The sequence below is a fragment of the Thermobia domestica genome, chromosome 3, assembly GCF_964235325.1.
Source record: "Thermobia domestica chromosome 3, izTheDome1.hap1.1, whole genome shotgun sequence".
Lineage (NCBI taxonomy): Eukaryota > Metazoa > Arthropoda > Insecta > Zygentoma > Lepismatidae > Thermobia > Thermobia domestica.
In genome coordinates this window covers 45,580,250-45,604,967 of record NC_137456.1, presented here as the reverse complement: position 1 = coordinate 45,604,967, position 24,718 = coordinate 45,580,250, and the positions used below count along the sequence as shown (strand labels likewise).

General features: G+C 34.7%; 1 protein-coding gene across 3 annotated transcripts in view; it reads left to right on the top strand.

The window, feature by feature from the left end:
• Positions 1-23,741, top strand: part of jim (zinc finger protein jim) — a 102,046-nt gene extending 78,305 nt beyond the window's left edge. For 2 of the 3 annotated variants that reach the window (XM_081750755.1, XM_081750756.1), the window contains 2 exons: positions 572-1,699; positions 11,518-23,741. In XM_081750755.1, the coding sequence (XP_081606881.1) occupies positions 572-1,699; positions 11,518-12,629 (2,240 nt within the window). In that variant the 3' untranslated portion in view covers positions 12,630-23,741. The remainder of the gene's footprint in view (positions 1-571; positions 1,700-11,517) is intronic. The other variant, XM_081750757.1, reaches the window with a different exon arrangement.
• The last annotated feature ends 977 nt before the right edge of the window (positions 23,742-24,718 follow it).

Below are 24,718 nucleotides of genomic sequence, written 5' to 3'. Positions count from 1 at the left end.
TAAAGATAGATATGGTTTTTCTTTTCAATATTAACTGTGAAACGTTAGTTTGTAGAATAAAACAAAAAAGTATTTCTAGAGTAAAACAGAAAGTATTGTAAGAAGTAGTAAAACTACAATATGTGAGTACTTTTTAAATTTTTTAAAGTAGTAATGTATACGCTACGCCAACCAACTGAAATTCGTGAATAGAGAACTAAAACTTATAAGTTATTTTAATTATGCGAATACCATTTCTTTAATTTATAACATAGGTGCTTTCACAACAAATTAATAAATTGTTAAATTTTGACTTATTTTCTAAACTTTAATCCTTCCAACTTTTCAAATAGTACGGCGTTAATGTTCTTTTATTAGAAAGATATATATCCAGAAGAATTACAGGATATGTTCCAAATACAAATTGATGAAAGAAAATCCAAATCACAAGAGAATTGTAAGTACTTTCAATTGGACAATTGTTACGATAAAATTTGTGTTAATATATATATGGCAGGTGTTGAAATTAACAGCTGTGTATATATTTTATAACGGACGATCATTAATGGCTTCCCTTTTTATTTTCTTGCAGACGCTGGACCCTACGTCCTTTATAAAGACGGGATGGAGCGGCAAGGGCAGTGGCCGCAGGATGGTTCCTATCCTCAGGCCACGAGTCCCATGGGCCCTCAATGCGACGACGGCATCCCGAAAGATCAAACAACGCCGCCATCAGCCCAGTCGCCGTACGCTCCTCCTGATCAACAACAACAACAACAACAACAACAACAGCGAGACGATGACCATCAACAGAAGAACTATCCAACAGAGAAATTGACTTCTCCTCCTCCACAGCAACAGCCCCAGGGTCCTCAGCAGCCACAGCAGACTCAAGGACCTCCTCATCAACAGCATCAGCCTCCGGGACAACCTCCTCCTCAGCCTCATCCTCAACAGCAGCAGCAGCAACAACAACAACAACAGCAAGGACCTCCTCAGCAGCAACAGGCTCCTCCAGGTCAACCCCGTGACATAGAACAAAGACAACCCAGCCAGTGTTTTCCTGATATGCAATATGCGTCATATTTTAAAGATACAAGGACTATGCCTCCACCGATGTTAGGCTCTGGTTTTAGTGCTCTTCACTATTTAAAGCAGCCTGGTGTGATGTTAACTCCGTTAGGACCCAGTCCTATGGGTCCAGATCAACAAAGCCCAATTCCCGGATCTGATAACACTAACAACCCTTCCATGGGAAATAGTCCGTACAATATGGTGCAAGATATGAGGGGGGCGCTTCCAGACATTGTCCAACAAGGCACCACGGGCAGTGGCGGCCACCACCACCACCATCACAAAAGCAAATCCGGCAGTGCGACAAGTGAACTAAGATTATTTAAATGTGCCGTGTGTGGGAAAGATTTTAAACAGAAGTCCACGCTGTTACAACACGAGCGGATACACACGGACACGAGGCCGTACGGGTGTCCGGAGTGTGGCAAGCGATTCCGTCAACAATCGCACCTGACGCAACACCTGCGGATTCACGCCAACGAGAAACCTTATGCGTGTGTGTACTGCGAGCGAACTTTCCGGCAGCGAGCGATCCTCAACCAGCATCTTCGCATTCATTCTGGTGAGAAGCCCTATGAGTGCCCGGAATGTGGAAAGCACTTCCGACAGAAGGCCATCCTCAATCAACACGTCCGCACCCACCAAGGCGAGCGACCTTTTTGCTGTCCTCTGCCCAACTGTCGAAGGCGTTTTGCCTACGAGGCAGATGTTGACAAACACATTAACACCCCTCATCCCCCACCTAAAAAACCTTCCTACAAAAAACAACAAAAGAAGATCAACACTTGTTCAACAGCTACATCAACAACAGATAACAATAATCCTTCATCTTCCTCCTCTCTATTTCCTTTCAATATAAAACCGGAACATTTTCTAGCTCAGAGCTATTATGCATCAGCCTTGTTTGATCCTTATCAACTCTTGGCTATCAGTACTTCTGATTCTAAAATGCCAGACGCAAATTTTAAATCAGACGATCAGCCTGATCAATATTAAGGAAACAAACAAACAAAAAGTACTGATAGTTTTTCGCCACAATGTATATAGTTTCTGCACAATCAGCCCTGACTGATGATCAGCCTGATCAATAGAATACAATAAGTACTGATAGTGTTGCTGTGCTTCGCGCGCATATAAGGTGTGCAACGCTCTTGCTATTTATTTATTTTTGTTTTTTTCCATTTTTTTGAAAAAAAAAGAATAAAGTCGGATCTTTATATAGAGTGTTCAGAAAATAAGGGCAACAAATTTTCAGGGTAAATAGCTTCTTAAAAGTAAGTGAAAAATGCTCTCAGTAAGTGACGGTCCAAGTATACACTATTTCAGAACTAGAGGCATGAGAGATGTTGGTCATTATAATTCTTCAAAAAAATTAGTCGGTTATATGCATATTTTGAGTTCAGGTATTAAGTATAAGCTGAAAGAAATGTCCACTGTACAGATTCAGTTAGACTTCTTGCTCTAAGAAGGAAAGACTTCAAAATTATGTAAAATATATTATCTTGGTTGGGTGGTTGGAGTTTAGCTTTCCTTTTCAATATCGAAGCTGTATGAAACGTGGATCTACAGTTTAACTTTGAATCCGAACCACTGTAAATCGCTCAAATTTCAAGGTTCTCTGACCGGAAATTAAACCTATGATCACATGCACCAAAGGCGCGCGCCCTAACAACTAGAGCAGCAGATAGAGCTATAAAGAATAGTGGTTGATTTTAGTTTAACGTCTCTTTCAGCAGCGAGGCTATATGAGACGTGGATCTACTGATTAGCGCGGAATCCGAATCACATGAGTTCCCGCCAGGAATCGAACCCGGGTCTCCCACGCCAAAGGCGCGTACACTAACCGCTTAGCCATGGAGGAACTCACAATAAAGAATAGTATTAAATGTTACATAATAAAATTACAAGTAGATTATTTTTTTTAAAAAAATCTTGTGAGCGCTTTGTCTCTCGCGCGTAAAAGTTGTTCAGAGAGTGTTTAATCAGATAGGATAACACAGAATGGACGTGGGTATTTTCAATTAGAGTTCTTCAAATTGTGCAAAAATCATCCGTGGTCTAACCAAGATTTGAACCTGGAATTGCGTGATTTATGAATGAAAGCCAACTTTTTACCTACTGAACGACATTGATTCAAAGAAACCTCATTAGTACTGGATATTTGGGCATAAAATGCGTATGTTTTTTCTGTTTTCGTGCTTTACTTTCTTGGGACCTTGAAACCTTCATTCTAAATAAAGCTATATCTATTAAAGTAGTTACGTGGATCAATCTTCTTACGTCTCTAGTTCTGAAATTGTGCGAGTTTTGGACTTCACACTTACCGAGACTTGATTTTTACGCTTTCTTCTCTAAGAGCAGTTACCCTGAAAATATGTCAACTCTCAACTCTTTTTTTGAACACTATTGCCTTTCTTGTTGAGAACATGCATTATCAACTCCTTATTGGCTATCAGTACCTATTTAATTAGTTCATTTTATTGGCTGTCAGTATTTAAAAATTGAAAATTTTCAAAATGTCAGTAGTTTTGTGTCCAAATCTTTTTTCATCATGCATGAGCATTGTTTGACCCTTACCAGCTGTTGACTATCAGTACTTCTGATTGTAAAAGTAGTCAAAAAATAGTCAGATGATCAGCCTGATCAATATAAAGGAATAAGTACTGATAGTTTTTTTAACTTTGTTTAATTATTTGTATTTATTTGTTGATCAATTAAGTACTGATAGTATACTTTACAAATGGCAACACCCTGATTAATAAATTTGTTAATCATGGGTTTGGCGCGGATTACTAGTATTATTTCGCATTGACTAATGATGTTTGTTTTCAACGATCAATTTATTCAGTAGGTGTGTATAAGGGAAATTGCTCAGGGAGTTGCACGTTATAAGCTGACTGTCCAACTTTCTTTATCTTTGAAAAAAAAAATTAAAAATTAAACAAAGAGAATAAAGTCATATGTATGTACGTATACATGTATAAATGTGTGTGTGTGTATGTTTGCGCAAATGTATATGAAACTATCAGTACTTCAAGTTAGTAAAAGAAATCACGGATTCACAAATTTCTCTTTAGTTAAAACTATCAGTACTTAGATTTATTTGCTATCAGTACTTCTAATTAAATAAATAAATAAATAAAGACACGAATATAAAATCATAAGTCTAACATTAAAATGTACTGATAGTATTTGTTATGGACAAATTGTTTCCAATAATCAGATCAAATGAAGAAGTACTGATAGTGTGAAAAAAATCTCCAGTAGTCTTTCCTTTTTTTTAAATGTATTTATTAAAATGTGTAAAATTTAATTATGAACATGCGTTAACACAACCACGAGCTGCCGATGTAAGTATAAGTACCCATTTTTGATATACATATTGCTGGAATTTTGCTGGGAATCATACAGTCTTATTTAAAAAATAAATATGATACATTACTCATATTTTTGCCCAATCGATCATAAACGGTCATCCAAGTATACTGGGTGTATCAAAAGTCTGATGCGATAGGGCAACTCCGTGGTGAGTGTAGATACCAGGTGTGTCAGAAATCCGAGCTTTAGGCCAACTCCGTTATGAGTATAGATACCATGTGTATCAGAAATCCGAGCCTTAGGCCAACTCCGTTATGAGTATAGATACCTCTCGTAACAGAAATCTGAGCCTTAGGCCAACTCCGTTGTGAGTATAGATACCTCTCGTAACAGAAATCTAAGCCTTAGGCCAACTCCGTTACCAGAAATTAGAGCCTTAGGTCAACTCCGTTATGAGCAAAGATGCGAAAAATGGAATGAGAGGAAAGTTGTTTGAAATATGTGGTTTTCAATCTAAAGTGGTGGGATTTTTTTTAGTAGCACCAGCCGTTTGGGCTTCACACTGGTAAGGCGTACTCCGTTAAATGAAAAAGGAACGTTTCCAGTTCAGCAGACTGTTCGAACGAAACGTTAAGGCACGCAACAGTGACACAAGGAACGTGCACATTGTTATATGAGGGAACCTAGAACACCTCGAATCCGTTTCCCAACAATGCTATATTGTTGGTATGATGATAGTCCCGGGAGAACATCCTGCTGAACAGATAACGTTGATTTTTTTTATTTAACAATAGGGCACCTTTGGAGTGTGGAAATCAAACGGCTGGGAGCGATTGCAAAAATTTCAGTATTTTAGATTGAAAACTACCACTTTCCAACAATATTACATTTTTTTTTCGTATATTTATTGATAGTGAAATTGGTCTATGACCCTGGACTTTTGATACACCCGGTATATAAATTTGAAAATGAAATTAAATCTAAGTTTTTACGTCCCACGATTAATGCCGGTTAGACTAAAGGAGACAGTGATGAGAAATAAAGAAAATGGTTGAATAAAGAAAGTGGGAGGAAACGGGAGAACCCGAGAAAACCCACGCACACGGCATTTGTCCACCACAAACTTCACTTGGCGCGAGCTGGGATCGAACCAATGACCCCATGCACCAGAGGTCTGTACCACTGCGCCACCGCGGTCCCCATATAAATTTAAGAGAAGACTAGTATAATTATTAATCGATCTACTTGCAAGTGGCCTAGAGCCAAAGTTGATCATTTATCTATCCCCGTAAGTGCCTTCATCTTTTCCCTATCCACCTTAAAGTACAAGGGCTTTCAATCATTGTTTTCCTATCGGGACCAAATTTTTTCGACCTATTCGGAATAGGTTCTTGCCCAATCCCTGTATACAGATGGAGTGACTGCGTGGAATTACCTATCAAGGCTTGATGGTTGATGTAGGAGCCCCGGTTCAGTTTATGATGGAAGAATATGTGTTGAGTTGCTTTGAGTTTAACGTCATTTTCAGCATTGATGCTATATAAGACGTGGACCTACTGATTAACGTGGAATCCGGACCACATGAGCTCCCGCCGGGAATTGAATCCGGGTCTCCCACGCCAAAGGCACGTACGCTAACCGCTTAGCCACAAAGCACTGGAAGTACATGTGATTTTTATCCCACATTAAACTATATATCTACGTCTTATCAGTCTTTAAGATACATTAACTTTAAAAAACCTGATTTGAGGTGTGATTAAAACAAAAAGAAAGCTGGTAGTTCGTGGTTTGTGTTATTGTATAAAATTATTTTTATATTACGCAGCCAAAATATAGTGCATTACTTATGACTATTCAAATTATTTCTAAAGAATATTGTATGTATATCATATCAGCTATTGACTATCAGTACTTCCCCTATTAGTTTCCTATTGGCTATCAGTACGTGTAATTATTGTAAATCAAGAATGTAGTATTAATTATTGGCTAGCTATCAGTACTTCCAATTGCAGAGAAAGAGGAAAAAGAAAATTTTGTGCAACCAAATGATCAGTCTGATCAATTAAGTACTGATAGTATGCTGCTTGTATCTATTATAGTAATGTGCAGTTGCTGTTGCTTTTCTTAATTATCGTTATTTTCCTAATTAACAACTTCTGTATGCAGGATGTAAAGAAAATGGAGGGATGTACTTAGAGAGGTAATTCAATGGAGTAAACAGAAACCTAATAAACATGGATCCGGAATTTCTTCCTTTATAGCCGATATATAGTGCGAGGTCTGTGTGACTTTTGATGTTGATCCAGCAATTGTAAAGCTAATTAAAGTTTAAAAGGTGTCATGCTCCAGTCTAAAATCCAGACCAGTCGATAAGTTGACCACGTACAATTTAGTTGGATGTGTCATCTGATTGGTTATAGTATTTCGGGGGGCTGTAACGCCGGGAGAAAAGTTTGTGACAATTACTTTGGTTCAATATGTCTTCCGTGATATATTACAGTACATACAGAATGTATGTTTAAATATCTGTACTTCACTAATGTTCAAGGGCTATTTTCTTAATTTAAGAGGGCTCTCGAGGCCGAAATTAAATTGCCCGCAAATTTTAAACTTCTTCGTCAATATTTCAGAAACGTATAAAGCAGAGAAAAATTGCAAGTTGTTGTTCTTTTAACAATATGATTTTACAAATGATAGCGTAGTTACAACTTCTCTGAATGTTTTCCGTTGTTTGAAAGTTAGGAAATCAACTTTTTAACGCGAAAAAGCAATTCGTTCCTAGCTTTTTACATAATCAAAACATTCAGAGGAGTTGTAACTACGCTAAATTTTGGAAAATTACATTGTTAAAAGAACAACTTGCAATGTTTCTCCTCTTTATAAGTTTATGAAATATTTAGGGAAACGTTTAAAATTTGCGGCAATTTAATTTCGGCGTCGAGAACCCTCTTAATTGCTTATATAGAGTGTTTTAAAACAATACCGACAACTTTGGGAAGTGATTCCTGACACCAAGATAAGACAAAAAGTATAGACAACCTGGGTGCACAAATGCTTCCTTTCGGAGTTATAGGCTATACATATTTGCGAATCCTAAGGTACTCACGCAACAATCTTTATAGAGGGAATATAATTTGAAGTATTCACCAACTACGTCATAAAAATGGTTGCGGAAGTACCGCAGGATTCTGAAACTTGGCTATTTGGATAGGGCATATACTATTCCTAAGTGAAGTCTTGACCCCACTACGGTAGGTCCCATAGTTTTGGAGCTATGGACCTTTAATTATTATTATTATTATTATTATTATTATTATTATCATTATTATTATTATTATTATTATTATTATTGGCAGCCTATGACTGCGAAAGGAAGCATTTGTACACCAAGATTGTCTATACTTTTTGTCTTATCTTGGTGTCAGGAATCACCTCCCAAACGTTGTCGGTATTGTTTTGAAACACCCTGTAATTTTAGCTACTTACGATCTCTCCTTCGTCAGAGCAATTAGAAAGAATGAGTTAATGATTTAGATATCCCGAGCGCGAAGGATCACACTGCGTGGAAATAGTTTGCTTCAGATTAGAGAGCTATTTCCAATTCATAATTGCCTTTCATTAGCCTCAAAGACTAATTTCATCTTTTCGAATCGATCTGATTGAAGCGAGAGCGCTTTAATCGACGATATTGTAACTAGTTTAATTGAGATGAAACCTTTTGAATATTGTCGAGTTACATATATATATATTTTAACAGAAACAGGGCTGCAAAATGTATTTTCAAAAAGCGGGTTGCTCTTCAGAAGACCTTAACAGAAATGATAGGTCTTCTTAAAAATAATAGTATTCTAAAGTTTAAGCTTTAAAGTTGATATGATATAACTATCAACAGTCCGATACGAGATAGCACTACAGTCGAATATTTGAATTGCCATTGAACCAACCAGAGCTTAAACAAGTTCAATCTTTTAATTGTAACGTGTGATTTGCTACTGTGAGCGGGTTTAATTATTTTTGAACCCACATCAAAGTTAAAGATGTTCAAACTTCTAATTGTAACTTTTGATTTGTTACTGTGAACGGCCTGAGTTATTATAGAACCAATATTAAAGTTTAAAAAAACTTCAGTCTTTTAATTGTAGCTTGTCATTCGCTATTGTGAGCGACCTTAGTTAGAATTTACTTTTCGTCCAATGTACCAAATAAGACCTTTTGTTTAGTAGGACCCATTATTTGCTCAATAAAGTTTAATTTTAGTATTGTCATTATGGTTGTAATCTGTTCTCAGATCCTCGAGGCAAATTAATGGGAAAAGTATAGCCGGAAACCAAAGCGAATTTTCATTTTTGCATATAACTTCGAAATAAATTGACCAATTTAAACATTATTTTTTATTTTTTTATTATTTTTTAATTATTATTTTATTTTATCTTTTTTTTTTATTTTTTTATTTTTTAAATTTTTTGACAACGTGCAGAAGATTACTTCCTTTTATGGCAAGAAATTGAGCAATTTATTTCGTAGTTACTGGTAAATTAAAATCTAAGAGTAAGACCTTTGCTTTCGAGTGTACGCTTGCACGGAATGTTCTAAGCGAATTAGCACCTTAAATATTAAGAATTATTTGAAACCTTTAGTTAAAATTTATATACCTGGCTTAGAAACTACGCAGAAACAGCTGTTAAATCATCCTATGAAGCATTAAGAACGAAAATTCCGTTCTGTTATTAACAGTAAGTAAGGAAACATTTTTCTGTTACTCGGTTGACAGCGATGCCTTGTAGTTTCATTGACAGCTGATGTGTTTAAAAAGTTATATAAAAGTACTTTAAAAATAATGGAACTTTTAAAACTGAAATGTAGAAAAAAAGAATAAACAGTGAGAATAAATATAAGTCATGGTAATGAATAGTACAGAGTATGCTTAGTATATTAATAATCGTCTCTATGCACACACTCCCGTACTCGTTCTGCGTATCTTGATGCAACATGTCTGTAGTAGAAAGCTGGACTATTTCTTTTCAAATCCTTTCATTTAATTCTTTCAGCTGTAGCAGGCCAATTTTGGTATATCTTGCTCTTAAGATAACCGCACAGGAAAAAAAAAAAAAAAAAAAATGATACTGGGACTTCGAGGCCATAACATATCACCAAGTTGAAAATTTGCTCAGTGGCCAAATTATCGTAGAGAAGCAATGGCCTGATTAATAGTATAAAAGCAATTTAGTTCTAGCGCCACAAATGTGCTCACTACAGCAGCATAGCGTTCAGACGCTATAACCACCGTGCTGCCATCACCATATTCAAAAATGAGGACTCATGGTGACAGATGACGCAGCACACCATATGTTCACTTTGTTGCTCTGTGACGGGTAGATTTTACGCGGTCCGATATTTGTAATAGTGCTTACTAACAAAACAATCGAGTGGAAATTGGCATCTTCTGACATTCACATATTGTACAACACTCTACTGTGTGATGATATTATCAAGGTGTCTCTTGTTCGGTGTAGTATTTTGCGCAGCGCTACCTGTCTCACAGTATTGCCAACACATATTTCAAAATTTCCCATCTGTTTGAGACATTCCTTATCTATTCTAGCTTTTCAGGGAAATGGGGGGGGGGGAATACAAGAAGCAAAAGTATTCTACTTTTATTTCAAAAAAAAAAAAATCTCAGGAAAGCTATTGTTCTGACTTACTGCTTTATAATTCAACACAGTTCAATTCTAGTCCATATATTTATAGTACTCGCTTCCAACGTCATAAGAACAAAGGAATAAATATTTAAAAATCACACATAAAAGAAATCGATGAGGACACATAAAAATTAAAATGAAATTACTGTTAAATGTGATGGAACTTCAACAACTAATATATCATCTTGTCCCTTCTTTAAAAAAAAAAAAAAAAAAAAAAAAAAAAAAAAAAAAAAAAAAAAAGTTATTGAACTTCACCACATTTCATTTTAATTTTTATGAGCTCATGTAGAAGCATTGAATATGTTTTTAACATTTGTGATTTTTCAAACCTTTCTCACTCTGTCCTGCTACCATGTAGTCAAAATATTAGATGCAAGTACATCGTGCAGGATTGGGTTTACATACGTGTATAGGTCGAAAAGAAGGTTGTGTTTGTTAAAAACTAGATGAGACCCATGGTCTGATTTCTAGATGTGACGTCTTGTAAAAAACAGAATTCGTTCAAGCCGAACGTTTTTAATAGCACAATAAATGTTAACTGCACATGACAGAAATTTCCTGTCTTTGCTTAAAAACAATACATCCCAATCATAATCATAATTGATAGTATCATAATCATATTCGTAGGATTATAATCGTATTATCTTTAGTATGTTTTTATTCTCTGCTGAACTCACGATGGGTGTTCGTATTTTGTAAAGGATTGTTTAGGATCAGGAATTATTCTTGTATCTCACCCAACTGCGAAAATTGGGATATGCAATTGAGTTACTCTATGCACACTATGCAAGAAACTATGACTCATGAGGTCACATCCCAGGAATGCTTACTATCCTGTGAGATTTAGGAGATGTGTGCTCAGATGAATCGCCTGTCATCTCCAATATGTCTGGTTTACTCGACTGGATTTTTTACAACTTAATTACATTACGATACCGGATCAATATTAAGAATCGATTCCCGAGTCGCATGTGTTAACTGTTCGAATATATGGATATTAACCAATTCTACAGATATGATTTTTTAAGCTGCTAGTACATCAAGAAGTTATTATTATATTCTCTATTACACAGAATTTTGACATCTCTCTTCTTTGTCCCCTCATTTATTTACATCCTGCATAATATGGATTCTACCTATCTCAGTAAATATTAGATTTTCTGCCACTTGTGATATTCTCTTTTCACTTCAAGAATATATATATATATATAATATAAAAATATTAACTTACTTTTGTGATGAAACAAAAAATAAATTTCATATCCATTTGTAGTAGTCAATTCGTAAATAGTAAACAGTACCTGTTTTCTGATAAAACACTTGGTTTCTTTTTTCAATAAAATATACATATCCATTTTTAAAAAATCTTATATTAGGAAGCTAATTTATATGACTATTTCTAATAAATGAAGACAATTTTCTACATGGTAACTTCATCTTTCAGACGTAAGTCCACATCTCATCTTCAAGAACGGGATGACTCCGACGCTGTGGCCACAGGACGTACCATTTCCAGGGGACGCTGAATCGACAGGTGCTGAGTGCGGGAACGACGGCTCATCCAACCAGCAGTCCGAAGGGCAACAGAACTCCTCACAGCAGGGACCATCCAATCAGGACCAGAGGTCAGGTCAATGCTTCTCCGATATGCAATATCAGTCGTATTTCAAAGACTCCAAAGGGATGCAGCATTCGGTCTTTGGAGGCAATTTTAGTGCGCTCCATTACTTAAAGCAGCCGGGAGTGCTTTTACCTGCTGGTAGTGGTGGAAATAACCAGCAGGGAGGTCAACAAGGATCTGGGGGCAATCAGAGCAATTCGATGGGCGGAAATAATCAGAACGTGAAAGATGGTCGACCGTGTTTACCGGATGTTATCCAACATGGCCGTTGCGCCGGTATGCCGTTATATGTGCGATGTCCGATTTGTAATAAAGAATACAAGCAGAAATCGACGTTGCTCCAACACGGTTGTATTCATATTGAGTCGCGCCCCTATCCGTGCCCAGAATGCGGCAAGCGATTCCGTCAGCAGTCGCACCTTACTCAGCATCTTCGCATCCACACCAATGAAAAGCCCTATGGGTGTATTTACTGTGGACGTAACTTCCGGCAGCGCACCATTTTAAATCAGCATCTGCGTATCCATACCGGCGAGAAACCGTACAAATGTGGTCAGTGCGGCAAAGATTTTCGGCAAAAAGCTATCTTGGACCAACACACAAGAACTCACCAGGGCGACCGGCCATTCTGTTGCCCCATGCCCAATTGCCGAAGACGATTCGCCACTGAGAATGAAGTGAAAAAACACATTGACAACCATATGAATCCTCATGCGTCGAAATCCCGCAAAGCCGATAAGCAGTCCGATCGAGGTCCTACACTGTTGCCAATGCATCGAGTAGCACCAACGATAGTGAAACCAGAACTGTACTTCCCGCAGTGTTACGCCCCATCGTTTAATCAGCCAAGTCAATTCTCGAATGCCAATACGAATGAGTTTAAAACATCTGCCGCTACTAATACACCAGGAGGTGGGTTGCAGCAAGCACAGTGAAGAGTACCTTGTGACCAGTTAAAAAATATATATATAAATCAATAATCAGAATATTACTATAATTTCAGTATTTTCATGTGACTCATTTTTTTTTTCAGCTTTAAGGAGGGCCACAAAAGTTTGAAAAAAAAAAAATAGTTGACTGCCCATTATAAGTATATTGTGGGCCTAGTTACTGACAACTTATTTCTTTTTGTAATTTTTCAGTCTCATGTATAGTATTTTTAAGTTGTTTTCATCATCTCGTGGTTGTTGTGAGAAGCGTGTCATACAATCGGCATGGAGTTGATCTTAGATCAACTTAATAGTATGTGATAGTTCATTACATAGTTTTTGAAAGAAAATAGTGTGTATATATATATATAAAATTATATATATATATAAACATATATATATATATGTAAAATTGTACATAATATAGTGTTTTTTGAGTGAGGTGAGAGACATAGCAGTGCTATAATAGATAACTTTTTTAACAGAATTCTGCTTGTACTAAATTTTACAATATTGTAGAGTCATATATATATATATATATATTTTAATTGATGTTTTCATAAGGTGCTGTTCTTAAATGAAAGAAACAAAAAAAGTAATATGCAGATGAAATTCATCTGCTATCGTTTGTGTTTTAATATTGGATTTTGCAACTCTAGTAGCTTTGCAATGGTCTTTATTATGATATAAAACACCATCTCGTGGTGTCAACGTCAGTTGTACATGTGCGTCTAACGTGTGTGTGTTGAGAAGTATGTGACTGGCAGAGATTGTGTATGAACGTACATAATAGTGTGTTATAGCTGTCTTAATTTTTCGTATTTCATGGACGTCCTCGGTCCCGACATTTTTTCTTCTTTTTTCAGTGTTATGATTAAAATAAGTCAGTCAGTCATAGGAATTAGATTAGTGCTAGTAATTATGACGGATTATTATTATTATTATTATTATTATTATTATTATTATTAATAGTAATAATAATAATAACAATGAGTGCACGCAGAATTGTATGTTGCCAATTTAATAATGGCTTACTTTTCTGAAAATAATGAAAACATAGTTACACACTAAGCACTTTCGCTAATACGCTTCTACAGATAAGGAGAGAAAGTAGGAGAAAAAGCGAAAAAGCTGTGAACCCTCTAGATGGACACTTAGCTTTTTCTCAGTTCTTTAATATCGTCTTCCTTCCTTACCTGATGAAACCATTTTAGCGAAAGTCCTTGTAGTAATCTTTATCCAGTGTGTATGATTGTTTTCATTATTTTCAGGTAAGTAATTCATTTTCTATTCGCTGTGCGGAGTTTATTAGTTTCAATCCACGCTTCATCAGATAGGGAAGGAAAAAAAGGAGAAAAGAATTATAGAAAGAAGAAAATAACGAAAAAATATTTACACGTTGAGGGTGTATAAAATTCTAGTACAGGTCTATTTAGTTATTACGTTAAAATCAAGATACCAATTGCAACAGCTATCGGGTTAGTGATAACGTTCCAGGTTTAATTTTCAGCTCTGCCGCATAAGATGGAAGTAGCCTGTTTATCAAAAGTCACTGTTAAAGGTACACTATAAGTTTTCATGATGGAAGGAGTATTGGGAAGGTTCGACTCGTCCACTCCTAGAATCATCAGTAATTGATACTTTTCGCTTTACAGAAGTGAATGTCCTGAGCTCATTCAAATAAGTTGGTAGAAATTGATTTATACGTAAATTCAATCTTTGATTATTGAAACTACAAATTTTAGCTTTCAAATAGGAATAGGAATTTACATCACGTCGAGCCATAGGATGATTGTAATTGGCGGAAACAAGCTTTTATATATATACAGAAGTATATATATATACTTCTGTCCAAATTATGTCCGGAAGGAGATTCAAAACGTGAGCCGACTGCAGTAAGACCCTTATTTGCTGAAAGACGTACCTACACAAGACTGACATGTAATCACAATTTACCTTGGCTCCAGGAAGGGAAGCGTAAAGCTCTTCCAGTCCGGAGGTGTATGCCTGCTGCTTCTGTCATTAATTGTATGATTTGAATATTTCATCATGTGACGTAATGTTTTGAGTTTGTGTGATGATAACATGGGTCATTGTGAATTTACCGTTTAAAGTGTAGTTAGCCGAATGCATAGCGCCTGTGCCGGGCTGGAGTCCAGAAGGACGCAGAGAATTGCCGCTGTTCCAGAATTGTAGAGCTACCTGAGTCAGCTGACTCAACTGAATACGTTCCGGTAGGTTCGCTACAGCCCTGCGTGGAATTAAATGGCAACGATCTCTCTAAATTTAATTCTCTTTACGTATAATGCAGAGGTAAAAGTGCGGAGGGACGCCGTCCCCAATCTTCAAAAAATATGTACGGCGTCCCTCCAGTTCCTAAAATATTACAATGGGCAGAGATAGGCAGAGGGACGGCGTGACTTCATGCCGCTACCTACCATCCCCCTATCTTTTAAAATTCACTTTTACCCCTGGTATAATGTAAGTCATTTTTAATTTAAACTTTGATTTGTTGAGTGTTCGAAGTTCAGAAGGACCAACAGGCATTAACTCATGCAAATAAATAAGTTGGCAGAGAGAAACCGATGGCAGCACGTTCCATCTATCTGTCCAATGTCTTTTGTAGGGAGCGATAATATTCACAATAATTCAGTTTCATGGGATGAAACTTTACAGTTTATCCAAAGACAAATTGAATCAGTATATAGGTAATAACTCACGCACTTTTGTAATATTTTGTTCCTTTCACTGTCGGGAGTGTTTTATTATTGGAAGTATGCTTCCAAAGAGTAAGCGCTCTGTACAGTGAATAAAATAATTTAGAAAGTGTACGTATTATTCTGTAATTATCAATTCTATTTGTCTTGGGATAAAGTTTCAATATTAATCTCTTGAAATTAATTCAATTCTTCTGAATATTGTCGCTCTCTGCGAAATGCATTAAAAAGATAGAAGAAACGTGCTGCCATCTGTTGTCGATTAGTAGAGTTTTTACAGTTAACCTTACTGATAAACTTTAGAGAACATTACGCACTGTCATAATTCAGCGGCTGACTGGCTTATTGTACCTTTTTTTTTTTTTTTTTTAATTTTTTTTATAACTGTGACAGAACAGTGCACCGTTATTTTCGCTTATTTATTTTATGTATTGATTTATTCATTCCGATTATGACTACTAATTAACAGTGGATCGAATGTGATTTGAAATGCAAATTAATTTTGATAATTGAAGTCATTTCCTAGCTAGCCGATCTCTCTATTTCGAGTCAGCACAATTGTAATCAGTTCATAGTGCGCCGTAATTTATCTTGCGTACCTACTTACGAATTGTTTGAATTACTAAAATTTAATATTACTTCACTTTAATAAACCAGAGACTTGGAATTTCGTGCTAGGACTGTCGGACTGCACAATTGAATAACTGTAGGGTCGTAACAGTGTAAACAGATGGGAAATTTTTAATGTATTCCAGCAGGTCAGTTGTGTATGGTATCAGAAAGAGAAAATAAAAGTCACTGGCATGTGATAAAAAAATAAAAGTGTATTCCAGACTTAACATCTTCATGATTAATTGGGGTTTTGTAGGGTACAATGACTTTTATCCGTAGGATTTCTGAGTACGTTTTCTGACTTGGAACGTCTGTAACTGCTCCACTAGTCGGAAGTGCAGATTCTGATCACAACATAACAGCAGAGAGTAACGAAAAAGTACATAATTTTAATAATAGCGTGTCATACGTTTTATAATTTGATGCATAGCTTTTCCGTTACACTATCGCACATATAGCAGTACGGTAACTATGTTGTCTTGGAATAGCACATGATTTGTCTAGTGGAAGACACTGTTACAAGTAATGTACTAAAAATCGAAGTTTCTTACCTTAATATACTCTAAGGAATGGTTTTTACATACACATGTACTTCATTTATCTTAAACTTATTCAAAGTACTAGTAAAGGGATTTAAAAAGATAATTATATATAAACAAGAAAAAATGTACGTTACAGCGTATGGGAATCCTTGTTTAGATCTAAGTGAACAGACTACTTCAGGCACTATTACGTGGGCTATGAACTTCAAGTGATTCGTTCCACGATTATGCCCTAAAGGAAACACAGTTTTAAATGTTGCATCAAAACCTTAAATAATTGCAATGCAACCTTGTAATATTATAATCAGGACGCATAATTTGACTGAGTGTGTGTGTTTATAACCGAATCAGCATTGAAGCGAATAAAATCATTTCGAATGTTCTATTACAAAGAATACTTCTCGTGTAAATTTTCTTTTTGTCCATACCGTTACTTTGTACGTGTGTGATAAGAATAGGTTTATAGATAAGATCAGGGGGGTAAAAGTGAGAAGGACCGCGGGGGGAAGTCGTTCCGCCACTTCCAAAGTATCTATAGTTCCTAGAAAAATTACAATGGACAAAGATAGACACGGGGACAGCATGATATCATGCGTCCCCCTACCTTTACAGATCCACTTTTACCCCTGGATAGGATAATAGGCCTAACGAACGTTTGGTAAACTCTCATCTTTGTTAATGAGGAGCGAGGAATTGATCTTTATTTTTAGTGATTTGCAAATGTCATGACGATCACCAAACTATGTGCAAAATCGAAGACCCTATGCATATTAGAAGTAACTTCATCATTAGCCTCGCTTTTTTTTTTTTCCTGGCAACACAAAGCTTGCTATGTGCCATAATATGGCAGCTGTTGCCAACAAAATTTTACTTTAAAAAAAAAAAATTCGGTGGTTCCGAAAACGATCTTGAGATCGAAAATATTTGTTCTGTGTTCTATTTGTGCTACAGTGAGTTATACTTACAACTTGATGAAGCACGAGTAATTGTGAAGAAGTTCCGTAAAGGAAAATTCATGCATAAAGTTTAAATAAATGAATGATCCTAGAGATGCCACGCATTGTTTATTGTCTGTGTCGTGCTTAAAGTCTACGGATGTACGATCTGTTTAAAAAGCTTGACAGCATACAGCAAGCTTTAAAAGAATCGAGAAGGAATACAGAAAGAGCATACATAAAAATATAAACAAATGTTGCACAATCTAGCCATTTCTTTTTATGATAGAATAATTAATAAGTACTTTATTATCATTTCTTTCTTAATTTTATGGTACAAAGTTTAGTCTTTTGCAAGTGAAGCTGAAGGTACATAATATACGATGAAATGGAACATGAGTTTGTGCCGTTCAAAATATATTTTGATAAAGAACTGAAAATATGGTCTCATCGTGGACTTTTATCTAGTCAGTAAAAACAAGACTTTTGAAAGAATTTTCTTTCTTTTAAGTTTACGTGAAAGAAATTATTGTACAATGCATGAAAGCCATTCGAAGAAAATTAGAACTAGAAACTTACGTTGTGTGGTTAGAAGTAGGTTTATTGTCCGGTATTCTAAAATGATTATGGGAGCACTGTAATCTAGTAGTTAAAGCGTTGGACTCTTATCCGCGTGGTCCCGGGTTCGATTTCCGGCCGGTGCTTCCCGATTTTCGGCATCCATCCAGCGTTGTGAGGCAAACTGGGGAGTCACGTGTAGCTCCTGGTGCGCCTTAGGCGTCGCAGCGCGCTGACCACGTGCTGCTCGTTGCTAGACTGGACGTAGTTAAGGTTGTCGCTAGCAGATGGCGCTGGAGCAGGCTTAGGCTTACAAATGGGCTGTTACGCCGAGTGTTTTTTTTTTTTTTAAATCTAAAATGATTGACGAGATTAAAAACAAAAAAAGAGGTAGTACTTAATTGGGAATTAATCTAGTCGCAGTCGTGAATTATGTCGCCAATTAATTAGTAAGTTATGAGGTGTAGTAGATTCTTCATATAATAGGCAAGATATTCCTTTGGTGTACTTTGTTTCATCTCAATCGTACTATGTAGACATGTCAGTTGTACTTTTGTTTTCGTAATTAGATTCTATTTTCGAAGCCACCTTGCGTGCTCGTTCCTAGAGAGTAACTCTCACAGAAAATTTGTGGTTTCATTTTAGTATTTTGTGTATTTGTTGTGAGTTGTCCGATCGTATCCTATTGTTGGCCGTAAAATCAGGGTATTTAATTTAGTATATATATATATATACGTGTGTGTGTGTGTAATAGAGAATTTTGTTTAGTCAAACCTGCCTGTAGACTTTAAGTGAAATTTTTTACAATAAGTCTTTATTTTATCCAGTAGATATATACTTATCTATTCTTATTTTAGAATAATGCTTGATGACTTGGAAGATAACGCTAAATTATTTTGCACCTCATAACATACCTATTTTATGTTAATAATTGCAATTGTTCAAATTGCATTCAGAGTCATACAGCTGAATTGAACAACTAAGCCACACGTAAATGAAAGTAATTCGTCTAAAAGTGTGGAATTGTAGATCTCAAATATTTGAAAGTTCCTGTTTTGCATAAGCGACTAGGAAATCAGACGAACCTGATGTGAGTTTGATTCGCTTTCTCAGTATTCCAGATATAAGAAAAAAATACGTAAACAAATTTGTCGTAGAAGTTCTGTAATAATTGTATTGCTACGTGCAGTAAGATTGCCCCACAAAGAAGAGTCGTGAATTTAAATACTGTCCCTTGCAGTGTCGTGTTCCAGAATCGTTTACTATTTAGTGATAGTAGCTCTCAATCAAAATTCACAAACACTAAAACATTCGATCTAGTAAAGGAAGATCGAAACTAAGTTAACTTGTTTCTCAAATTTAAGATCTTTGTACTGTTCCTATCCGAAGTTCATACCTACCTTACGTATGTTAGTTTGTTAGTAAATTCGGAACGCATGGACCACTCTGACAAAAAAAGAAAATTCAGTAGGTTACGGACATTGTAACTCCAAGTAATTGAGTAAAATTCACGCTGGAAAGCGCTATTATAAAAATTATATCAAGGGCCTATTTCCGTAACTTCCTGTTTTTAAACATTTATACATTCAGATTTTCGGGACCGTTCGTTATTCTTCATTACGGACAGCAAGTCAGATTGAAACTTTAAAAAATGCAAACTAGTATCCTCAAGTAACTACTACAGTTTTTCTCTCTCCTGATTTGCATTTGTTGCCTTTAGTCGTTTTGCTCCTGATGATAGAACGCGGAACTGTTTCGAAAATGTGGCTGTTTAGATGTTGAAACACGGAAAGTTATTAAGGTAGTGCGTATCATTAAGTTTCGTTCTCCACTTGGTTCATTTGTTCCAGAGTTACAGACTCCCTTCCAATAAAAAGTATTAGGGTAAGGTATGCACTTTATTTGCCTTGAAAAATTATAATAAAAGTTAAAACTTCTTTTAACTGAAAATTTCGGATTACCTAGTCATACAGTATTTGTCTGAATGTGTCCTTACATGTAGAAAAACGTATACGCACAAATATGCTGATAATGTGTTATTTCCATTATAACTCTTGATCGTTAGAATGTGAAGTGACCTAGTACAAAACTTTTTTTCTTTTTTTTTTAATGTACTTGGATTGCTTGCGAAGTTAACATCTTGAAGCTTGTAAAGCATTTACGATATTAAAATTAATATATGAAAAACATCTCAGTTCTGGGAAAAAATGTTTATCAATAAAGTAGATATACTTTATTTGCATTTCACAAAAGAAAACTTTTTACTCCCTACTTTCAGAAGGAAGAAAAAAAATCGAAAGGACGTCCATGAAATACTTTTTTTTTTTTTTTCAAAAGAAAGTTCAGAAAAATGTAGTTGCATGCCCGTGTTGAGTTGCTGTGGTCTACTGTGTTACGTTTTGTATTTTTATATATATATTAGATATATATATATCTAATATATATATATTAGATAGTCCTAATGTAGACTACAGGATTATTTTATGTAAATATTAATACTATATGTATGTTTTTTCTTTTAAAACTCAGAGATGAAATTAGTCCTAAAGTAAAAAAGAAATAAAGAAAAAATAGTATACTTATAATAGGAAAAATATACAACATTTGTGCAATTGTTTTCCATTCTTTTTGTAAAGAAAGAAAAAATTGTATTTTAGTAACAGTAGCTAGTCTGTTTGTCGCCATTTAATGGATAACTCAGTTCCTGGAACTATATATATTTTTTTTTTAAATGTAATAAGTGGGTTTTAAAAAAACCAGGCTCTACTGTCTGCATGTGATTTTTTTTCTGACAAAATTCAGCTCTCTGTAAAAAAAATAAAAAATAAAAAAAATTAGATAAACCGGTATGTTTATATGACTACGCGATAAATATATATATATATATATGTTTGAAGTATGATTTTTTTATTTGGTATAAACAAAAAACTAAGTAAAATTGAATGCTTTTTTCGTTTTTGTATGTTTGGTATTTACCTGGTTATTGTACATTTAAAATGACGAAAAGTACATCGTTTGCAAAGACAGTTTCGTCTGAGTGTTAAAGGAATGTCCACAATTGTTTGTATGAGATGTAGGCATAATATATATATATATTCCTCTTTTTTATTTTGTAAGAATGTTGCAAAGAAACAAAGCACCCGTCGTACAATGGTAGCAGATTTTGTTTTACATCAAGTTGATTAGGCTTGATGTAATCTTTACGGTTTTTTGTTAGTTACGATTTTCTCCTGTGTTTTTTGGTGCAAATTTTTCTATCGTATACAATCATGTAAGTTCTTATTGATTTCTGACTTAGAATGAAACATGGCTTGGGTCCAAACAAAAAGGAACAATGAAGCAGAAATATGTAGGTTCTGTTAAGGTTTGGAAATAATAGCCTGTAATATTACTATTTTCTTCCGGCAAAAAAAGCGAGTTGGAAATAGTATCGTGTTGTTAATTTGATAATTCTCAGTTTGTAACCTGAATCTGTACAGTCGACAGCACTTATATCGATCCTACACATACACTTTTTGTTTATAAGTTTGGATCGTGTTGACCAATTTGGGCACTTTTCGCCAACATACAAAGAATTACGCACCTTTTAGGCCAAAAGAAAAGTGGAATTGCTTCATTCGCTCCGAATTTTTTTTTCCTTCAGTGTCAACACATATGGAATGGGTGGATATATATTTTGTCCTGACTATTGTACTAATGATTTAATTACGTAGAATTTTATTCTCGTTTTCCGTTCATCTAACCGATTTCGAGCTAAATTAGTTAAAAATTTATGTACATTCATTAATGACGCATATGTTTGTATTGTATACAGGACGCTTTAAATTAAACCGAGAGATCACGTCAATTTTTAATTCGCCGTAGTTCAGTTGTAGGATACATATACCAGAATTTCTGACTTAGATTCGACTGAAACGGAACTGGGTGTGATATTTTAAATACATACATGTAGAGTTCAAGAAATATAAACTTTTACGGGAAATCTCATGAATTTTTAAGTTCGAAAATAAATCGAGCGATTTGAAAACTGCGCTTGAGCTATAATTACATATATATGAAATGTACAGGAAAGAAAGAATTCTTGGATTTCGATATTATCATCGATGATGGTCTTGTTTTTACTCACAAGTGAGATCTTTGTTGCATGCTTCAATAAAAATCTATTTCGTATGAATTGTAATGTGTGAAATACGTTCTATGCGTATAAATTCGAAAGGACAATATTAACATTTGCTGTACACTTCATGCTAGGTTATAGAAAATACTATGAAAGAGTATTTAGAACGTGTAATTTTCGCCTGAGATATACGATGTAATAACCTTTACGACATTATAATGAAATTATGATTATTGCATCTTTCTTCAAGCTATAAATAACATGTTCAGAATTATTTCAAAGTTGTATGTTCTAAGGCACTGTGTTCTGAAAGTTTTAAATTCTCTCTTGGTTTTAATTATTCCGGAAGAAACAAACAGGGAAGTGAACTAATTTTACTTGCAAAGCCTTGTAACATAAAATCATACCAATTTCCGTTAGGTTGCATCTATCTAAATTTAAGGTGTTCATGTGATTTCTCGAAGATTATATGTAAAGTCAGGAACTTGGGTTTGGCAATAGATCCGTATCAGGTAGAAATAGAAGTTAAATATATATTGTTGATTCTTCACTGTCTTTGAGACAGTGCTCTTTCTTAACAGAAGAAATTACAATTTCTGGATCTTGCTTAACTATAAGATGTCAAAGCCTCCTATCAAAGAAATATTAATGAATATATAGGTATCTATCTACCTACCAGCTGGCGTTATAGCTCATGGTGGGTCTTGACCTTCTCTGCTACTCGCTTTCATTCCTTGAAGGTTTTTGCAATGTTTGCATCCTTTCACTCTGATGCTCTTCAGATTTTCCAATATGTTGTCTGGCCAGCTCTTTCATAATCTGCCTCCCTTTCAGGTTTTATAAATATTCTTTTTCGGTCCATTTCTTGTCCTACACTCTTTTGAAGTCACACACTCTGAATCGCTACATTTTGCTGTATCTTACTACATCTTGCCTTTTAAGATTTTTTACTTAATTTGTTGTTGTATCCTTGCTTACACGTTTCCGTATTTAGTACCGAATCGTATAATTAAAATAGTATTATGTCCGTACAGAAGATAAATCTTCTTTTAAAATGTCAGTACTCTTGCTACTTTCGTCTTCAAATAATTTCAGTAGTGGCCGCTATTTTCTTCAGTAACTTCTTGAAGTCCTACACACTAAATACATTATTCAAGAAGTTATTGATGAAAGTAGCAGAAATGATTGAAATTAGTTAAAGATTATTTACTTTCTATACAGATACAAGATTAGTACTAGCTTTATTTAGAAATATGTAATTGCTATTGAAAAATTTCGGCAATTACTAAACAACAGGCATAACAAAGATTAATCAAAGGGAATATTCTTTCACATGGACTCTATTTACGTTATATGTAGTTGAAGAAGACCTTGCATTTTGATTTTCACGTCACAGCATTGGAAGTATTTTATTTTGATTATATACGGTGCTACGTTATCAATTTGTTGTCGTTTTGTATAATCATTATTCGAATATTACAAACTTCAGAAAGAATATATCTTGATGCAAAACAGAGGCTATTATTTCTAAACAAAACTGAACAAAAAGAAACAGAACAATCATGATGTTATATCTCTGTAAGTAACATAACTAAAACGATTGGAAATGCGGAACTTTCCTGATTAAAAGAAAGAAATTTATGTGCTTGTATTAAGAACCAAAATGTTAACTTTAATTGAACCCAGTGACAAGATGGTGCGCTAATCGGCACTGTGAAACACAGTGTTAATTAACAAAAAAAGAGCAAATGCCCTTTATATATAGAGAGATTACTATCTTAAGTTTCTTTAATGTATACTGTTAATTTTCAGTTACTATTAGAAAATTTAATATTAAAAGAAAAATACATCACATTTTGAAAGTATTTTTTGCTCAAGAGTACAAATACCAATATAAGATTTTAAAAAAGAAGCTCTTGTTAATATGTATGAATGGGTTTATTCTATATATATATATATATCGAGAAAATATAATAGATAGAGGTAAAAAAAAAAAAAAACTTTTTATTGTTTAAGAACTGATATAACAAATTTAAGAGGCTTTTAATTAATTAAAACAAGAAAAGTAAAAAAAAAAAAAAAAAAAGTAGCATATTATTAAAAGTTAACATATAGATGATTTTTTTTTAAAAAAAAAGAAACAAATGAAATGTATTAGTAAAATATATTTGTTTAGTTTAAGGTAAAGAAAATATATAATAACGGAAAAATGATTTAAAATAATAAAAAAAAAAATAGCTGCTATGCAGCATACATGCACTACATACGAAGTGTGGCAAAGAAAAAATTGTAAATTGTTCCTAGAGATTTTTTTGTTTGTTTGTTTGTTATTTACGTCTGTCTTTCTGTAAATTTGTGTGTTTTGAGAAGACTTCACTACTTAGTTACGTTGTAAGTGTCCAGTTTTATGTACATCTTACTAAATAATAATAATACAATGGACAAGTACAGACATGTTTCAAAGACACTGCCAACATGACAGGTTGATAGTAAAACGTACTAAGAACGGACAAATAGAACAAAACGAAATATATATATATATATAGTTTTTCAGAGTATACCATTGAAATAATGAAGAGGATTTGGTATTTAAAAAAAAGTCAATGAAATAAAT